Source organism: Plasmodium gallinaceum (genome assembly GCF_900005855.1).
Source record: "Plasmodium gallinaceum strain 8A genome assembly, contig: PGAL8A_v1_141, whole genome shotgun sequence".
NCBI classification, from domain to species: domain Eukaryota; phylum Apicomplexa; class Aconoidasida; order Haemosporida; family Plasmodiidae; genus Plasmodium; species Plasmodium gallinaceum.
Window position 1 is genome coordinate 374,732 of NW_021628302.1, and position 16,649 is coordinate 391,380.

Consider the following 16,649-nt stretch of genomic DNA (forward strand, 5'->3'; position numbering starts at 1 on the left):
TTATAAAATAATATTTTTCTTTTTCTGATATTTAAAAAGTTTGTCAATAAGAAATTTACTTTCAAGAATTATGGCATTTTTATCTGTGTTTCAGTGTAAATTTAGTTTTACTCTATAACTTTGTTTAAATTTTAGTTACCTTTACTCCTCTTGACTATTTCTTCAAACTTTGCTATTAATTTTCTTTTTCTTTTTCTTTTTCTTTTTCTTTTTCTTTTTCTTTTTCTTTTTCTTTTTCTTTTTCTTTTTCTTTTTTTTTTTTTTTTTTAAATTTTAATGTTGAAAGTTCAATTTAATTTTTCTTAAAAAATAAATAAAACATCCAAGGATTTTTAGGCTGAATTGAATAAATAATATATATATATATAATTTTAAGAAAGATTTACTTTGTTTATCTATTTATGATTTATTATCAAGAAAAGTGATTTATATTTAAAACAACTATTTTCAATACAAAAACATATTTCTTTATAAATGAGGAATTTGTAATTCAAATATTAGAAGAAAAATTATTTGAAATATGTATAATTCTTTTGAATATTAATCATTAATGTACTACCTTACCATTAAAGACAAAATTTTTATATTGTTTCCTTATAAAAAATAGGAAATTACTATTATTTGAATTAATGTGAAAGGGAACTAAGTACTATATTTAAGATGTTTTATTGTATAAATATATTTTAAATAGAAAATTCACTACAAAAAAACCTTTATTTTATATAAAATTTTTAAAGATATATTTTAAAACACATTCTATATTGTAAAAATTTTATTTGAACACTGATACAAAATAATGAATCATAAGAATAATAATGAAATATAAGAGATAAAAAATTAAATAATTTTAAAATTTAAGTAAATTTTTTTAAAGAAAATTTTAATTTTATTATTTTATTAATGAAATTACATTTTAATTAGAAAAAAAACTGTGAGCAAAACCATAAAAATGTTACATTTTAGAAGAGATATATTTTATAAAAAGTTAATGTATTAATAATAAAATGTAATATTATATGTTATGTAAGCATTACTATGAACTTAAATGAGAAAATTCACCTAATTAGGATATATTGTTATTTATGTAAAAACATAACACTAAAATTTTATATAGCCTCATATATATAAAAAAAATAATGATTTAATACTAACATATAAATATATACATGTATATATAAAAGAAATAATTAAAACAATTAAACAACTATAAAAAAAAAAAAGGAAACATCTAATTCTAAGGTGCATCTAACTAAAATTACAATGTAATTTCTTTTTAATATAAAAGAGATAAGTTTTTCCAATATTTATTTTGTAAGAATCTCTTATATTAATATAAAGGTATAAAATAAATCCAAAAAAATAATATAAAAAAAATATTTAAAAAGTAAAACAAATACAATATATTTAAAAAAAAATAGTTTAAAAAAAAAAAAAAAAAATATATTTATATATATATATATATATAAACGAAATTATATTCTAAATAATTAAATTAGATTAATAATAATCAGAAAAAAATATTTAATAGACAATTTTTTAAATACTAAGTATGTTTATTATTATATTTACTAATTTAATATAAAAAATAAAAATGTTGATATTATAATTAAAATAGTATTAAAAAAATAAGAAAAAAGTAATATATTATTAATAAAAATTAAAAATAAATATAAAAAAATAACACATTTATTAAATAATTTAAATTAATAAATAAATATATATTAAATAAATAATACAATACAAAACTTTAAGTTAAAAGATAAATAACACATTTTATAAATAATAATTTATTTTAATATAATAATTGAATAATGTATTTATTATAAGTTAAATTAATTTAATAAATAATACCATATATAATAATTTAACTTAAATGACTAAATAATAAATAATAATTTATTTTATTATTTTAATTTAATAATCGAATAATATATTTATTATAATAAATTAATTTAATTTAATAAATAATAATTTATTTTAATATTTTAATTTAAGGATCGAATAATATATTTATTATAAAAAATTAATTTAATTTAATAAACAATTATTCATTTAAATTTAACAAATAATAATTTATTTTAATATTTTAACTTAATAATCAAATAATATATTTATTATTATAAATTTATTTAATTTAATGAACAATAATTCATTTAAATTTAATAAATAATAATTTAAATTTAATAATTGAATAATATATTTATTATAATAAATTAATTTAATTTAATAAACAACAATTTATTTATATTTAATAAATAATAATTTAAACTTAATAATCGAATAATATATTTATTATAATAAATTAAATTAATTTAATTTAATAAATAACAATTTATTTAATTTTATAATAAAATAATATATATATTATAATAAATTAATTTAATTCATAAACAATGATTTATATATAATAAATAATAATTTAAACTTAATAATAGAATAATATATTTATCATAATAAATTAATTTAATTTAATAAATAACAATTTATTTAATTTTATAATAAAATTATATATACATTATAATAAATTAATTTATTTTAATAAATAATAATTTATTTAATTTAATAATCGAATAATGTATTTATTATAATAAATTAATTTAAATTTAATAAGTAATAATTTATTTTAATAAATAGCAATTTATTTAATTTAATAATCAGATAATATATTTATTATAATAAATTAATTTAATAAATAATAATTAATTTAATTTAATAATCAGATAATATATTTATTATAATAAATTAATTTAATAAGTAATAATTAATTTAATTTAATAATCAGATAATATATTTATTATAATAAATTAATTTAATAAATAATAATTAATTTAATTTAATAATCAGATAATATATTTATTATAATAAATTAATTTAATAAATAATAATTTATTTAATTTAATAACCGAATAATATATTTATTATAATAAATTAATGTAAATTTAATAAAAAGTGATTTATTTAAATTTAATAAGTAATAATTTATTTTAATTTAATAAACAATAATGTATTTTAAAATAATAATCTGGAGTTATTATTTATATATAATAAAATAATTTAATTTATTAAATAAATAAAATAACAAGTATTTAATAAAGAACAATTTGTTCCTATTTAATAATTCAATAATATTTTTATTAATAATAGATTGAATTGATTTATAATAAATAATGCCTTTAATAATTTAATTTAATTTAATTTAATTTAATTTAATTTAATAATTTTATTTTATCAATAAAATAATAAATTATATAAAAATAAATATATTTTAAATTTAATATAAATTAAATTATTTAAATAAAAATAATAATTAAATTAAGTAATAAATTAATTTGTTTCAATAAATAAATAAATAATATATTAAATTAAATAATAGATTAAATTATTTTTAATAAATAAATATATTAAATTATATAATATATTGATTTGTTTTTCAATAAATAAATAAAATATAATAAATTGTTTTTAAAAATAATATATAATATTAAAAAAAATAATTTGAATAGACAAAATAACTTTAATATATTATAGGTAACACAATTAAATAAATTATTTTCATATTTAACAAAATAAATATATAAAATTAATATATAATATAATTTTTAATTAAATAAAAAAAATTGATTTGATGTATCATAAATAATATATTATAAATAAATAATTAAACTATATATTAAAAATAACTTAGTGATAATTTTAAACAAATTTAAAATTAAATGTACAATTTTTTATATTTATTTATTAATCAAATATAAAATATATAAATATAAATTTAAGATATCTTTAAACATTACTAAAAATATCATTTTTTAACATTTAATTAAATAATATAAACTGATTAATTTAATATGAATAATATCTTAATATTAATGAATTTAAATAAAATAATGATTAAGAAACATGGTTAAATTAAGCGTTATATAAAATATAACAAATAATATTTATTAAAAAAAAAAAAAAAAAATTAAAATGTAAAACATAAAGTAAATATATAATATTAATAAGTATATATAAATGAACTATTTTAAATGGTAATATTATACTATTAAGCGAAGAATAAAATATATTTCATAGGTTTAATTAAATCATTCAGTGAACATAAATATTTATATAGTTAAATAATTATATATGAAATGAATTTTAATCATTAAATAAAAGATATTAAAGAATTCATATAAATTATCAATAAATTTCCTATTCTATTATTTTACGATTATAGTTGAAAATAATACATATTTATGTTTTTTTTATTTATATTTAAAAACTTTAATGAAAAAATAAAATGTATATATTTTTTATTTATATGTTTTTAAAAATAATATGTTAATTATATATTATTTAATTTATTATAATTTTTAATTCGGTTTAAATAATTGTATTTTTTGTGTATTATTAAAGCACTTTATAAATAAGTCTCATATAATAAATTTTTCATTATTTTGATAATATAATCTTTATTTTATTCCTTATTATATATATATATAATAGTATTTTTTTTCTTAAATTTCTACAAAATTTTCTATTTATTTTAATAATTTTTGTTAATGATAAGTAATATTTTCTTAGATTATCCTAATATTGCATATATATTTTTTTGAACTTAATATTATCCTCTAATTTTTAATATTGTAACTTTTGTCCAATAAATGAAGTTCTATATCATATATATTTATAATTTATATTAACATATATATGATCCTTCTTTCGTATCTTATTCGAATGCATATCCATTTAAATAATCCATAACAATTTTAAATAGTGTATTATTGAATTTATCTATTATTTTTTTATACTATTTTTCTCTTGATATATTTGTTTTATATAATTCTTTACCTAATAATATATCCTAATTTTGTTTTTATATATGTATCCTTTTTTTACGAACAATATAGTTGTTAGTTGTATAATGTTTATTTATTTTTGTATTAAAAAATGTTTGAAAAAAATAATATATATTTCTGTTTTCCTAATAATCTAACTTTAATTTTTTTATTTTTTTAAAAATATACAAAAAATTTTCCCTAAAAAATGAATTTAATTTCATAAGTTATTAACGTATTATGGCATATCAACACTATTTTAGGAACTTCTTTAGTCTTTAACTTTCACAAATAATTATATAAAATAATTATAATTTATAACTTCAGGATATTAATTGTATTATTTTTTATACGTTTTATTTCTTTTAATTTATTATTTTCAACATGAAAACAAAAATATTTACTGTGTTTATTTTATGTTTTGTATTATTTAAGAGTATTTCCAGATACCTAATATGAAGAAATATTACAATACATCAAATGTATAACCAATGACATTTTTCTTTTATTATGTACAGTGTATATTATGTTAAATTTTATTTTTACATAGATATTATTATATCAAATTAATGCCTTAAGCTAGAATTATAAGAATATCAACACTATTGTTTTTCTTTATATAAAATGTAATATGTTCACTTTTCATTATTATATTTATTTATCCTTAGATTTATAACTGTCCACGATAGTAATTAAATGTTTTTGCTTATTTTATTTAATAAATAAAGAAAAAATGAACAATAAATTTTAATACTGAAAAAAGAATTTACTACTGCTTTTTCTAGTGTGTAAAATGAAACAGCAAGAACGCTTATATGTAATTTTTCGTCTTTATATAACCGTTTATAAAAATGGTATTCTGAATAGTGTTATTTTAAAATTTTCAATATATGCTAATGTGAATAAGTGAATATACTTCTATATATTTTTATTATTTTATATTCACATAAAAATTAGTTACAAGAATATATTTTTCTTTTTTTCTAGTAATTTATTCTCTACAAAGTAAAAAATATAAAATATTTGTGACTGCAGTGAAACTTAGATATATAAAATTCAATTTTATATTTTGCTCTTAATGAAAGGACTTTCTATTATCACAATGTGTTCGAAAATTAAAGCTTTATTTATTTAATATCAATATTATAGAAAATTAATCATAGTTTTACATATATTAAATTCTTAAAATGAAAATTATTGTGTTTAAAATAAAAAAACATACATATTTTTTATTGGGTAATTTAAATTCAAGATTCCATATATATAACTGAAAATAAGGAAAAATTATCCACAACATAGTAAAATTAAGGTAAAGTATTACGAAATACTGTTATTTTCCTAACTTTAGAAATGCATTTCCTTAACCTTTAAATTGTAAAAGAAATATTCATAAAAGGAGGAATAAATAATAATATTTTTACAAGATTTCTTAAATAAAAAAAATATTATTTAAGTAGAATTGTGATTATTAGAAAATATTCTTATGAAAAAAATCTTAAGTTTGAATTTATATCTTAATAAAAAAATTCCATCTTATTATAACATTTTATTCTACTTATAATAAGAAAAATTAGGAAGTAAATAAGTTTCATAACTTTTTATAAGAGAAAATAAACTTTAATTACAAAACATTTCATAATTTATTTTATAATTTAAAATATTTTGCATAACTTAAATACGAAATCAGTGAATTATAAATTATAAGAATTTTAAAAAATTTCTTATATTAAAACATTAATATATCATGGATATCAAGGGTGTAATTTCATTAGGTATTAAATTAGTAAAAATGTAAATACCTGTTATTTGTAACTAAATATTTTGTAGTTATTTTATATAATTGTATAATTTTTATTTCTGAAATACCATGGATACCTTCCATGAATTTTCTTTTATATCTACAACATTTAAATTTTCAAAATTAGTGTATAAAATGTATTTTATGGTATCCTTTTTTATTATTATTACTTAAAAAGGAATATTATTAATTATTAATACACAAGAGAAAACAAAATTTTATTTCCATGTGAAAGGTAAACATTCATTTAATTCTATAAAAATCTAAGGTTTATTAATATGATATTTTTGTTATGCTAAAATTTATGTTGCATTTTTTTTTCTATTATATATTTTGCAACAAAATAAAATTTCTTTTTTAGATTTAATTCAACATTATATAAACTATTGTAACAACGTAGATATAATTCATATTTACAAAATTTTCGAGAAATATTGTCGATTAAGGATTATTATATTTATATAAAAATATAAGTATTTTCTTTTGGTAATCTCAAAACATATAATAAATACCATTTATATTTTCTTTTTTTCGAAGACTAAGAACTTTACTAATTTAAAAAATAATTAATGTGCTCTAAAATATGACATTTACTTATTGTGATAAATTTTGTTTATTATTATTAAATATTCCCTATTCATGATAATACAAAAATAAGAAAATCATAATTACATTAAAAAAGTTTTGAAATTGAAGAAATCTATATTAAAAAAAAAATGGATATTTTAAAAGTAAATTAAACATATTTTTTTTCTAATTGTTAATATAATAAGGATCATTACATTACACTAAAAGAAATTAAAAAATATGGAATAACAATTTCAAAATAAAATATGATATGTGCCTAATATTCAAATTTTATATGATAGTATCTTACATAATGAAAGTTGTAGAATCCTATTTTTCAAATAAATAATCTCTAATTTAAAAGTGGAGTATTAATAAAATTTAAATTTTCACATGTAAAAAAAGGAGCAAATTTTCAGTGGACAATTTTCAAGGTATTTTTAAAAATAAGATATATAAAAAAATATGCTTTTATGGATATTTTCAGTTATAACGTTTATAGACTAAAGTAATAACCCCAATACATAAAAACTATTCGTTTAAATCTAAAGATAAATATGAGACATTTTAGTAATGATACACTAATATTATAAAAGCTATATTATTCTTAAAAACATATAACATATTTTTTGTAAGATATAATTCAAAAAATTATATCAGATTTTACTGAAATTTTATGCAGAAATATATCTATTGTTCTTATATTACATTTAATATTTTGAATATTTATAAACTGAATTTATTGCAGAATTTTTCATTTATTTAATAATTATATTAATAAAATATATTTTTTTTTCTTTATCAGCAATGGTAAAATATAGAATTTCTATTATAATTTCACCATATAAAAATTCATATATTTAAATATCTTCAAAAGAATGTTTTAGATTTTATAAATGAATATATAATGTTAATAAAATTGTTAAAATCCTAAGAAAAAGTATTTTCTTTTAATTATTGAACATTTATATTTAACGTTGTATTAACTGCATAAAGACTACATATGAAAATGACACAAAATTGTGGATTATAAAATTTTATAGTATTTCTACTTTTAATGAAAAAAAAATTTTTACGATACTAAAACAGAAAGAATTACAAATTTTTAATAAAATATATATAAAATAGTTCAAACTATAGAAACATTTCTAGTTATTTTTCGAAAAAGAAGCGCGTAAAATTTTTTAATTTATACTTTCAGTATATGTTAAAAATTTAATACACATGTAATGATTACGTAAGTTTCTTGTATTTTCAACTAAAATGTTAAATATTATAATACAAATTTTAGAAATATATTCATTTTTTCCTTTAAAACTTTTAAAAATTTAATATAATATTTTATACTCTTAATCATAGCAACAGTCTTACTTTCTGTAATGTTAGTCTTGATATATAATTTTTTTTTTTTGTGTAGAATATATTTTTATTATTAATTTATGTTTATAAAAAGTTTTTATTGTAAATAAAAAAAAAAAAAGTTAATATTTTATGCATAGATTATTAAATAAAAGCACACTATTATAAATGTATATAATATTTTATATTATTTAATAAATGGAAAAAAATCGCATAAATTAGTAAATATTAAAATATGTTAATTTTTAAGCTTTAAATAACTCCTGTAATTGTTTGAAAAATAAAAAAAATGAAAAAAAGTAAATATTTATAAAAAATAAAGAAATTAAAAAAAAATTACGTTTAAAATAAGTATATATCAATAAAAGAATAATATATATTTATAATATACTGTTTCATGATTTCAAAAAATAATTTTTTAATAAAACCTATAATGCTATTTAAAATATACAAAATTACAAAAGTTCAATAAATTATTAATTTTTATTATATATTTCTGTCTTTTTTTTATTTTATTTCCAATATTTTTCTAAGATTATGATTATGTTTAAGATAATCATTGTTTAAAAAAAAGTTTATTAAATTTCAATTTAGTTGCTCACATTTCCATTTAGACCTTCGTCTACTGTATTAGTTACTTTTTCTTCAATATTACTTTTTTTTGACCCCTTTTTTTCTTTTTTAGTATTTAATTCTGATGTTACAGGATTTTTAATTTCTTCAACATTATTGGAATTTACTGAGTTGTCCTTATTGTCTTCATCATAATTATCTAATGATTTATCTCTGTCACTCTTATTTCCTGCATTAGGCAAACTTTTAAAATCTTCATTTTCACTTGATCTACAATTATTTTCATAATTTTCATTTTTATAATCTTTTTCATCTGCGTTTTTACCTTTTTTTTCATTTTTATAATTGTTTTTTGAATTTTTCTCAACAGTTTTGTTATTTTCGTCATTACTTCCATTTCTTTCTGAGCTATTGTATCTAACTGAATTGCTTTGAGATTTATCACTTTTTCTAACCTCACATAAGTCATCATTACTTTTATCTTCTTTATTTTTTTTATCCTCACGTGAGCTACTTTTATAATCGGATCTTTCAGTTACACTGCGGCTTCTTTTTCTCTTAGATTTTTTTTCAATACTTGAGCTATTTCCTCTTTTTGAACTTTTATTTTTACTTGTACTTCTTTTTCTACTTTCACTTCTATCATCACTTAAACTTCTTTTTCTACTTTCACTTCTATCATCACTTAAACTTCTTTTTCTACTCTCACTCCTATCATCACTTAAACTTCTTTTTCTACTTTCACTTCTATCTTCACTTGAACTTCTTTTTCTACTTTTGCTTCTATCGTCACTCGAACTTCTTTTTCTACTTTTTACTCTATCTTCGCTTGCACTTCTTTGTCTACTTTCACTTTTGTCATTGCTTATGCTTTTATTATCACTTGAACTTCTTTTACTAAAACTTTTATTTTTTTCACTTTCTTTTTCTCTATCTGTGCTAGATTTTTTGCTTAATCTATCACTTGAGTTTTCATGATATTCGCGTTTATTTTTTTTTTTTTTGTAATTTCTATCATCACTTCTTGATGAATTACTAGATCCACTTCTACTTATTTGATCATTTTTTTTTTCTTCTGAGCTATAGCTTCTTTTACCTTTATGGCCACTTTTTTTTTTACCTCTACTTTTATCGTATTTACTCCTATTTTTGTAGCTTTCTTTATTATCACTTAAGCTATCACTATCAGAATCATATTTATTGTTTCTTTTATTTGATGAATTGCTATATTTATTATGTTTTCTTGATCTTGATCTATTTCTAATAGATGACTCTGATTCATCGCTATACCTGCGTCTTCTTTTATATCTAGGGCTATAGTAATCATTTCTATATCTTTTCATATAAGAAGAACCCCTTTTGTCTCTTCTTACTTTAATGTTTGTAACTTGATCATAAACTTTAAATTCTGCACCATCAAATTTTTCAATAGCATATAGCATATCATCATAACTAATAAATTCTACTATACCTTTACCACGCTCAATATTAGCATAACCCACATCACCACATTGTCTCATAATATCTTTTAAATGCTGCCATTTACAGTTATCTGGCAAATTACTGACAATAACTCGATTATCAGTTCTTAAAGGAGGGCCAATTCCTTCATCTTTTTTTCTGTAATATTTTCCATAGCTGTAAAAAATAAAATAATATTTATATTATAACTTTTTTTTTTTTTCATGCGTCTTAAAAAAAAAAAAAATGTTATACCTCCTATTTTCCCCTGAAAATTCAACGCGTAAACGAAATCCATCAAATTTATACCCATCTCTTCTTTCTATTGCATATTCTGCATCTCTAAGAACAAAAAAATAAAATAAAATAAAAATATAAAGCATTAGTATTTCATTTTGTAAAATACATGTAAATAAAATTATGGATGTATAAATAACTATTGTGTCCATCAATATTATTTTTTTTAATTTTATTTATTTAAAAACACAGGTATATTTATAGTTATATAATCATTTTTCATGCTTTATAATAATATTATAGGGATCCATACTAAATGATTTTCATATACATATACAAAGGGGTTCATGAAACGTTTCACAAAAAAAAAAAATTATTTCATATTTTTTTTGTAAATTCAAAAATATGAAATACTTTTGTAATATTTATTACTTAACGAATAAAAAAAATAATGTTTTCATTTATTACTGAACAATATTTATTCCAGATATACAACATTTTACAAAACTACAAAACTTTTTTTATCATTCAAAGAAAAAACTCATATTCTTACAATTTTTAAATTCACAATTCACATAAAAATCAACGGTTTAAATATTGCTTAATGGTCAACGAAAAAAAAAAAAGAAAAAATAACTAAAACCAATTTTTTCTTTTTTTAATGCAACAAATATGTAACTAATATACAACAATGTAACTATTATAATGAAAACCCCTATTGTTCATGTGTAATTCCCCCATAATAAATGGTTCATGAAAGCTGATAATATTCAACATAATTTATATATACATATATATACATATATATATTATATACATATGTATATAAAAATATATATTAATGATATATTTTTATCATTCTTCCATTTTTTATCTTATTCTTACTTGACATCGCAGTAATGTACAAAAGCATATGAAGTAGAGCTAGAGGATCTTGCTTTTTTTATATCAATGTATTTTATACGACCAAACTATATAAAAAAATAAAACAAATAAAAAATATATAAATATTTTTCATAATTATGATAAAAATTAAGTATATATATTATACACACAAAAAATTATACAAAACATTATATAAATTGAAATGATAAAAATAATAAATTAGTTCTTGAAAAAAATATAAAAATTTAATAAAAAAAACTATAATCAAATTTAATATATATAATGTTCAGTTATATAAAGATATAAAATCTATATTTATGAATATATATAAATATAAACCTTTCCAAATAAGTCATAAACTTCTTCTTCTATGACATTGCCTGGTAAATTTCCTACATATATGCATGAAGGGGATCTGTTGTACCTTGAAGATTTATAGCTCATTTTGTTTATTAAATTAAATTATATTAAATTACAATACATTAAAATATAAAGATTTATATTAATTTTGCAAAAATATATCTTAACAATTCATTAAAATGTATATATAAAATATAAATGTTTTTAAGAAAAAAAAAAGAGAGAAAAAGAAAAAGAAAAAAAAAATATATCAATGCACGTAAAACAAAACAAAAATTAACAGAAACTATATAAAAGCTTTAAAATCCCTTCAAAAATTAAAATTAATTATCCAGCATATTTCATATACATTTTTCTAATGATTTATATAATTTTAAAGAATTTTATTATTTATATCAATAAAATGCAATTACATAAAATCAAAGAGTCTATTTAACAATTTAACATTTAATTTATTTTGATAATTAAAATTATTTAGCGAATAAATAAATAAAAAAAAAAAATGTTTAAGCGAAAGATGGATTTTTTGTAAGTTCATATTTTGCTTACTATTCAAAATATTGAAAAAATATTTAATATAAATTTTTTTTGAGAAATTGTTTAATATGAAATGAAAAAATAAAAAAATATATACATATATATATTTATAAATTAAAAATAATCAATTACGTTGGATTTATTTTAAATAATGAACATTTTATTGTTAAAAAGTTAAAAAAAAAAATATGTTTTACATATAATTTTCTTTAGTACTCTTGTGCATTAAAAAAAAAAAAAAAAAAAAAATGCATTTATTTGTAGGCAAACATGAATTAAAAATGATAAAAAAAAAATATACTTTTTAAAATTTTAATATAAATTAATTTTAATAATTTTTTTCTCTTATAGAGCGTTATTTATTTATTTATTTATTTTTTTTTTTTTTTTTGTAGTATAACGAAAAACCAAAGATACTTTTTATTTAAATCTAATTTTAATAAAATAATTTATAAATTGTAAAAGCATTAATCACTTGTAAAAAATTGGTAGTTAAGAAGGTACCTTTTTATTAGGTATTTTTAAATTTCTGAGATGTTGAAAGAATAAAAATTAAAGGATAAAATAGCAATCGTTGAATTTATATTTTATTATATTTCTAAAAAATATCTCACCTTTATTTTGCAAAATTTTTATATGTAACTTATAAATGAAATTCTCTAATTCTAATATATATATATAAATTACAAAATTCTTAAGTACTAAAATTAGCATTTTTTCTTAGCGAAATTCGAAATTTATGTGGAAAAAGAAAAAAAAATAAAATAAATAAGTTAATAGAATAAGTGAATAAAAGACTTATTACGAAAGAAAATATCTCATATTTCTTAACATATATGAACATAATTTTTCTTTTTTTTAGAAAAAGGAAATATTTTAAATAGAAAAGCATGTTATATAAAATATAATATGAAACACAGAGTTAAAAAATTATGAATGTATATTTAAAAAAAAGTTATAATGGAAAAATAAATGTGAAAAGTTGGTATGGTTAAGTATTGATTTTTACATATAAAATTTCTATCACTTTCATTAAATGATGTAATATATTAAAGTTTATACATAAAAATGTTTTAATAATTTTGAAGAGATTTATTAATTGAATTAATTTATTGAAATATGTCTTTTTTTTAACTTCATATAATATTTAATAAAATTATAAATATGAAGAATATAAAATAGATTATTTAATATTACACATACTAATATTTTTTTTCTGTATTATTTATTTAGTAGGTTCTATACTTCTCGAAAATTTAAGTAGGAATGTTTTAAAAGTATGTTTTAAAAAAATTTTAAAAATATAAAAAAAGGAGACATGAAATATATTTCCATTTTTTTTATATAATTTATTTGTAAAACTATATATAATTGTGCATATTCCATTTTTAAATTGCATTTATTAAATTTTCATGAATTTCTTAAATTTTAAAAAATAAAGAATACTTTTCATATATATGTATATATTTTAATATTTAAATTATATTTAATTATGAATTTAAGGATTATCTTAAAATTAATTACTCTAAAAATGAGAAAAATTTAATAAAGCATATAAAGTCATTAGTTTTTATCAACTTTTGTTTTTTGGGTATTGTTTTTCATCATTAAAAAAAGGAAGAACACTAAAATTAATGTTAAAATTAAGAGTAAATAGGTTTATATTTTATCTCTTTTTTCTTTTTTTCTCATTAATGAGAAGAAAATTAAAGCATTGCTGTAGTAAATATAGCTGTTTTATTACAATATACCAACTCACATAGAAAAATTAATGAAAAATAAAAAACAAGCATATTTAAAAATTAACGTAATATTAACTTTTGTAAATGAAAAATATATTTCTAATATATTCTTTTTGAGAATGAAATTTTTTTATTAAATATATACATATTTATATAAAAAAACAAAAAAACATAATGCACTCAATTTATTATTTAAGATATTATAAATTATAAAGAACATAAATTTAAAAAGTTTTATCACAATAATGTTTTTTTTTTATTCAAATTCTTCAATTTTTATATAATTTTTTTCACATATTTTTTTTAAATTATGTATATCTACTGATTTAGGTCTTTCTAAAGGATACATTAACCCTCTAGATAAAACTAATTGGGACATTACACCTATAGATCTGGAAAGAGCAAAAAGAACTGTATAATATTCGGGATATTTAATACCATAATGATACAATAGTGAACCACTATAACAATCTACATTAGGATAAGGATTTTTAACTTTACCCGTAGCTGAAAGAATTCCAGGTATTACTTCATAACACTTTTCAAGTATTTGGATCAATGGATCATCTGGAAAATGAGTTAGAGCAAAGTTTCTAAAGGCCAAAAATCGAGGATCAGGAATTCTTAAAACTGCATGACCATATCCAGGTATAACTCTACCAGAGTTCAGAGTGTCTTTAGTATATTTTTCAATGAACTCATGAGTTAACTGATTATCACCTAACTTTTTTTTTATATCTAATAAAAATCTTAGGCATTCTTGATTAGCTAATCCATGCAATGGGCCAGATAATGCTATAGCGCATCCAGAAAAGGACAAATATGGGTTTCCTAAAGTACTTCCTATTAAATGAGATACATGAGCACTTGCATTTCCCCCTTCATGATCACTATGCAAGATAAAATAAAGTCTTAATAAATCTCTTATTTGATTATCATCATAACCTATTAATTTAGTGAAATTAGCTGACCAATCAAGATCATTATCTAAATGCATACCTTCTCCCTTTTTTATATTATTGTCTATAAACGTTCTTTTAAAAATGTAAGCACCAATAACTTGAATTTGTGCTATTAAAGAAACTGCATCCTCTAAAATATACTTCCAATAATCAGTTTTTGATAGTCCTTCAGAATATTTTAATTTAAATAGGGATAAGGACTCTAAAAAAGATACTGTGGTTACTAATTGACTCATGGGATGGGTAAATGGTGGTATATTATCCATAAATTCAAAAACAAATGATGGAATTTTTTTAGCTCTGTAGTATAATTCTCTCGAAAAAAGTTTTAAGTCATCTTTTGTAGGTATTTCCTTTGTTAACAAAAACCAAAACATCGCTTCGGCGACAGGATATTCACAGTTTGTATCCCATTTTGGAAATTCTTTTAAAATTTGTTCTACAGGTTTTCCTCTAAATAAAATTCCTTTCTTTTTTTCTAAAATGGAAGTATCCGTAATTAAGGTTATTGTGTTTCGTAATCCACCAATTACATTATTCGGTGTGCATATAGATATAGGCGTATTGGGATAAGTATGCATAATTTCTTTTAGTTGCTCTCTTGTTTTCTGTATGCAATCGTAGGTTTTTTCCTTTAAAATATTCATTATAACAGATTCCTCGTTATCTATATTATTAATATGTTCTCTAATCTTTCCATAATTTTCCAAGTATAAATTTTTATAAGCTGAATTACTTGAAAAATAACGAATATTGTCTCTATTCAAAAAATTATTCTTTCTATATAAGTCAGAAACTGAAATATTAAAAGATCGTTTCTCATCTGTCACTTTAATATTTGTTAATGATTTATTATATAAATTCCTTTTATGTGTATGGTGCAAATATTTTTTTTCTGGATGATTAATAAATACTTTATTAATTTCACCTTTAGTAATAGCTTTATTATATGATATCTTTCTTATTTTTTCCATTTTAATATAGGAGTGTTATTAATTTTAATGTATTTTTTTTTTTTTATAATAAATAATAATTTTCTGTATAAATAAGGCATTAAAGGATTATGTAAATTATTTTAAAGCTTTTTGTAAAACAAAATTGATTTACAAGATATGGACAATTAAAAGGAAAATATTATTTGATTAGGTATAAAATGGCTTTAATTTATGGTTAATTTTTTATTTGTTTAAAAATTTTTTTTTTTTAAATAAAATTTTAGTACTCCAAAAATAATGAATGTGATAATATAAAAAATTATATTTTTTGTAAATAAAAGTCTAAAAAGTGTGCATTTTAGATGTATAGCAAAAAAAAAAAAAAAAAAAAAAAAAAAAAAAAAAAAAAAAAAAAA

General features: G+C 17.0%; 2 protein-coding genes across 2 annotated transcripts, besides 1 other annotated feature; both read right to left on the reverse strand.

Moving 5' to 3' along the window:
• Nucleotides 1-1,702: 1,702 nt before the first annotated feature.
• Nucleotides 1,703-3,118: a sequence feature.
• A 6,013-nt stretch (nucleotides 3,119-9,131) lies between these two features.
• SRSF4 (serine/arginine-rich splicing factor 4, putative) lies at nucleotides 9,132-12,141 on the reverse strand (the record flags this gene model as incomplete). The annotated part of the gene is made up of 4 exons (XM_028673605.1): nucleotides 9,132-10,752; nucleotides 10,831-10,917; nucleotides 11,698-11,783; nucleotides 12,037-12,141. The coding sequence occupies 4 exons, from the start codon at nucleotides 12,139-12,141 to the stop codon at nucleotides 9,132-9,134; spliced, it is 1,899 nt and encodes a 632-aa protein (XP_028530041.1).
• A 2,451-nt stretch (nucleotides 12,142-14,592) lies between these two features.
• On the reverse strand, nucleotides 14,593-16,272 carry PGAL8A_00481800 (citrate synthase, putative; the record flags this gene model as incomplete). The annotated part of the gene is made up of 1 exon (XM_028673606.1): nucleotides 14,593-16,272. The coding sequence occupies one exon, from the start codon at nucleotides 16,270-16,272 to the stop codon at nucleotides 14,593-14,595; it is 1,680 nt and encodes a 559-aa protein (XP_028530042.1).
• Nucleotides 16,273-16,649: the final 377 nt, after the last annotated feature.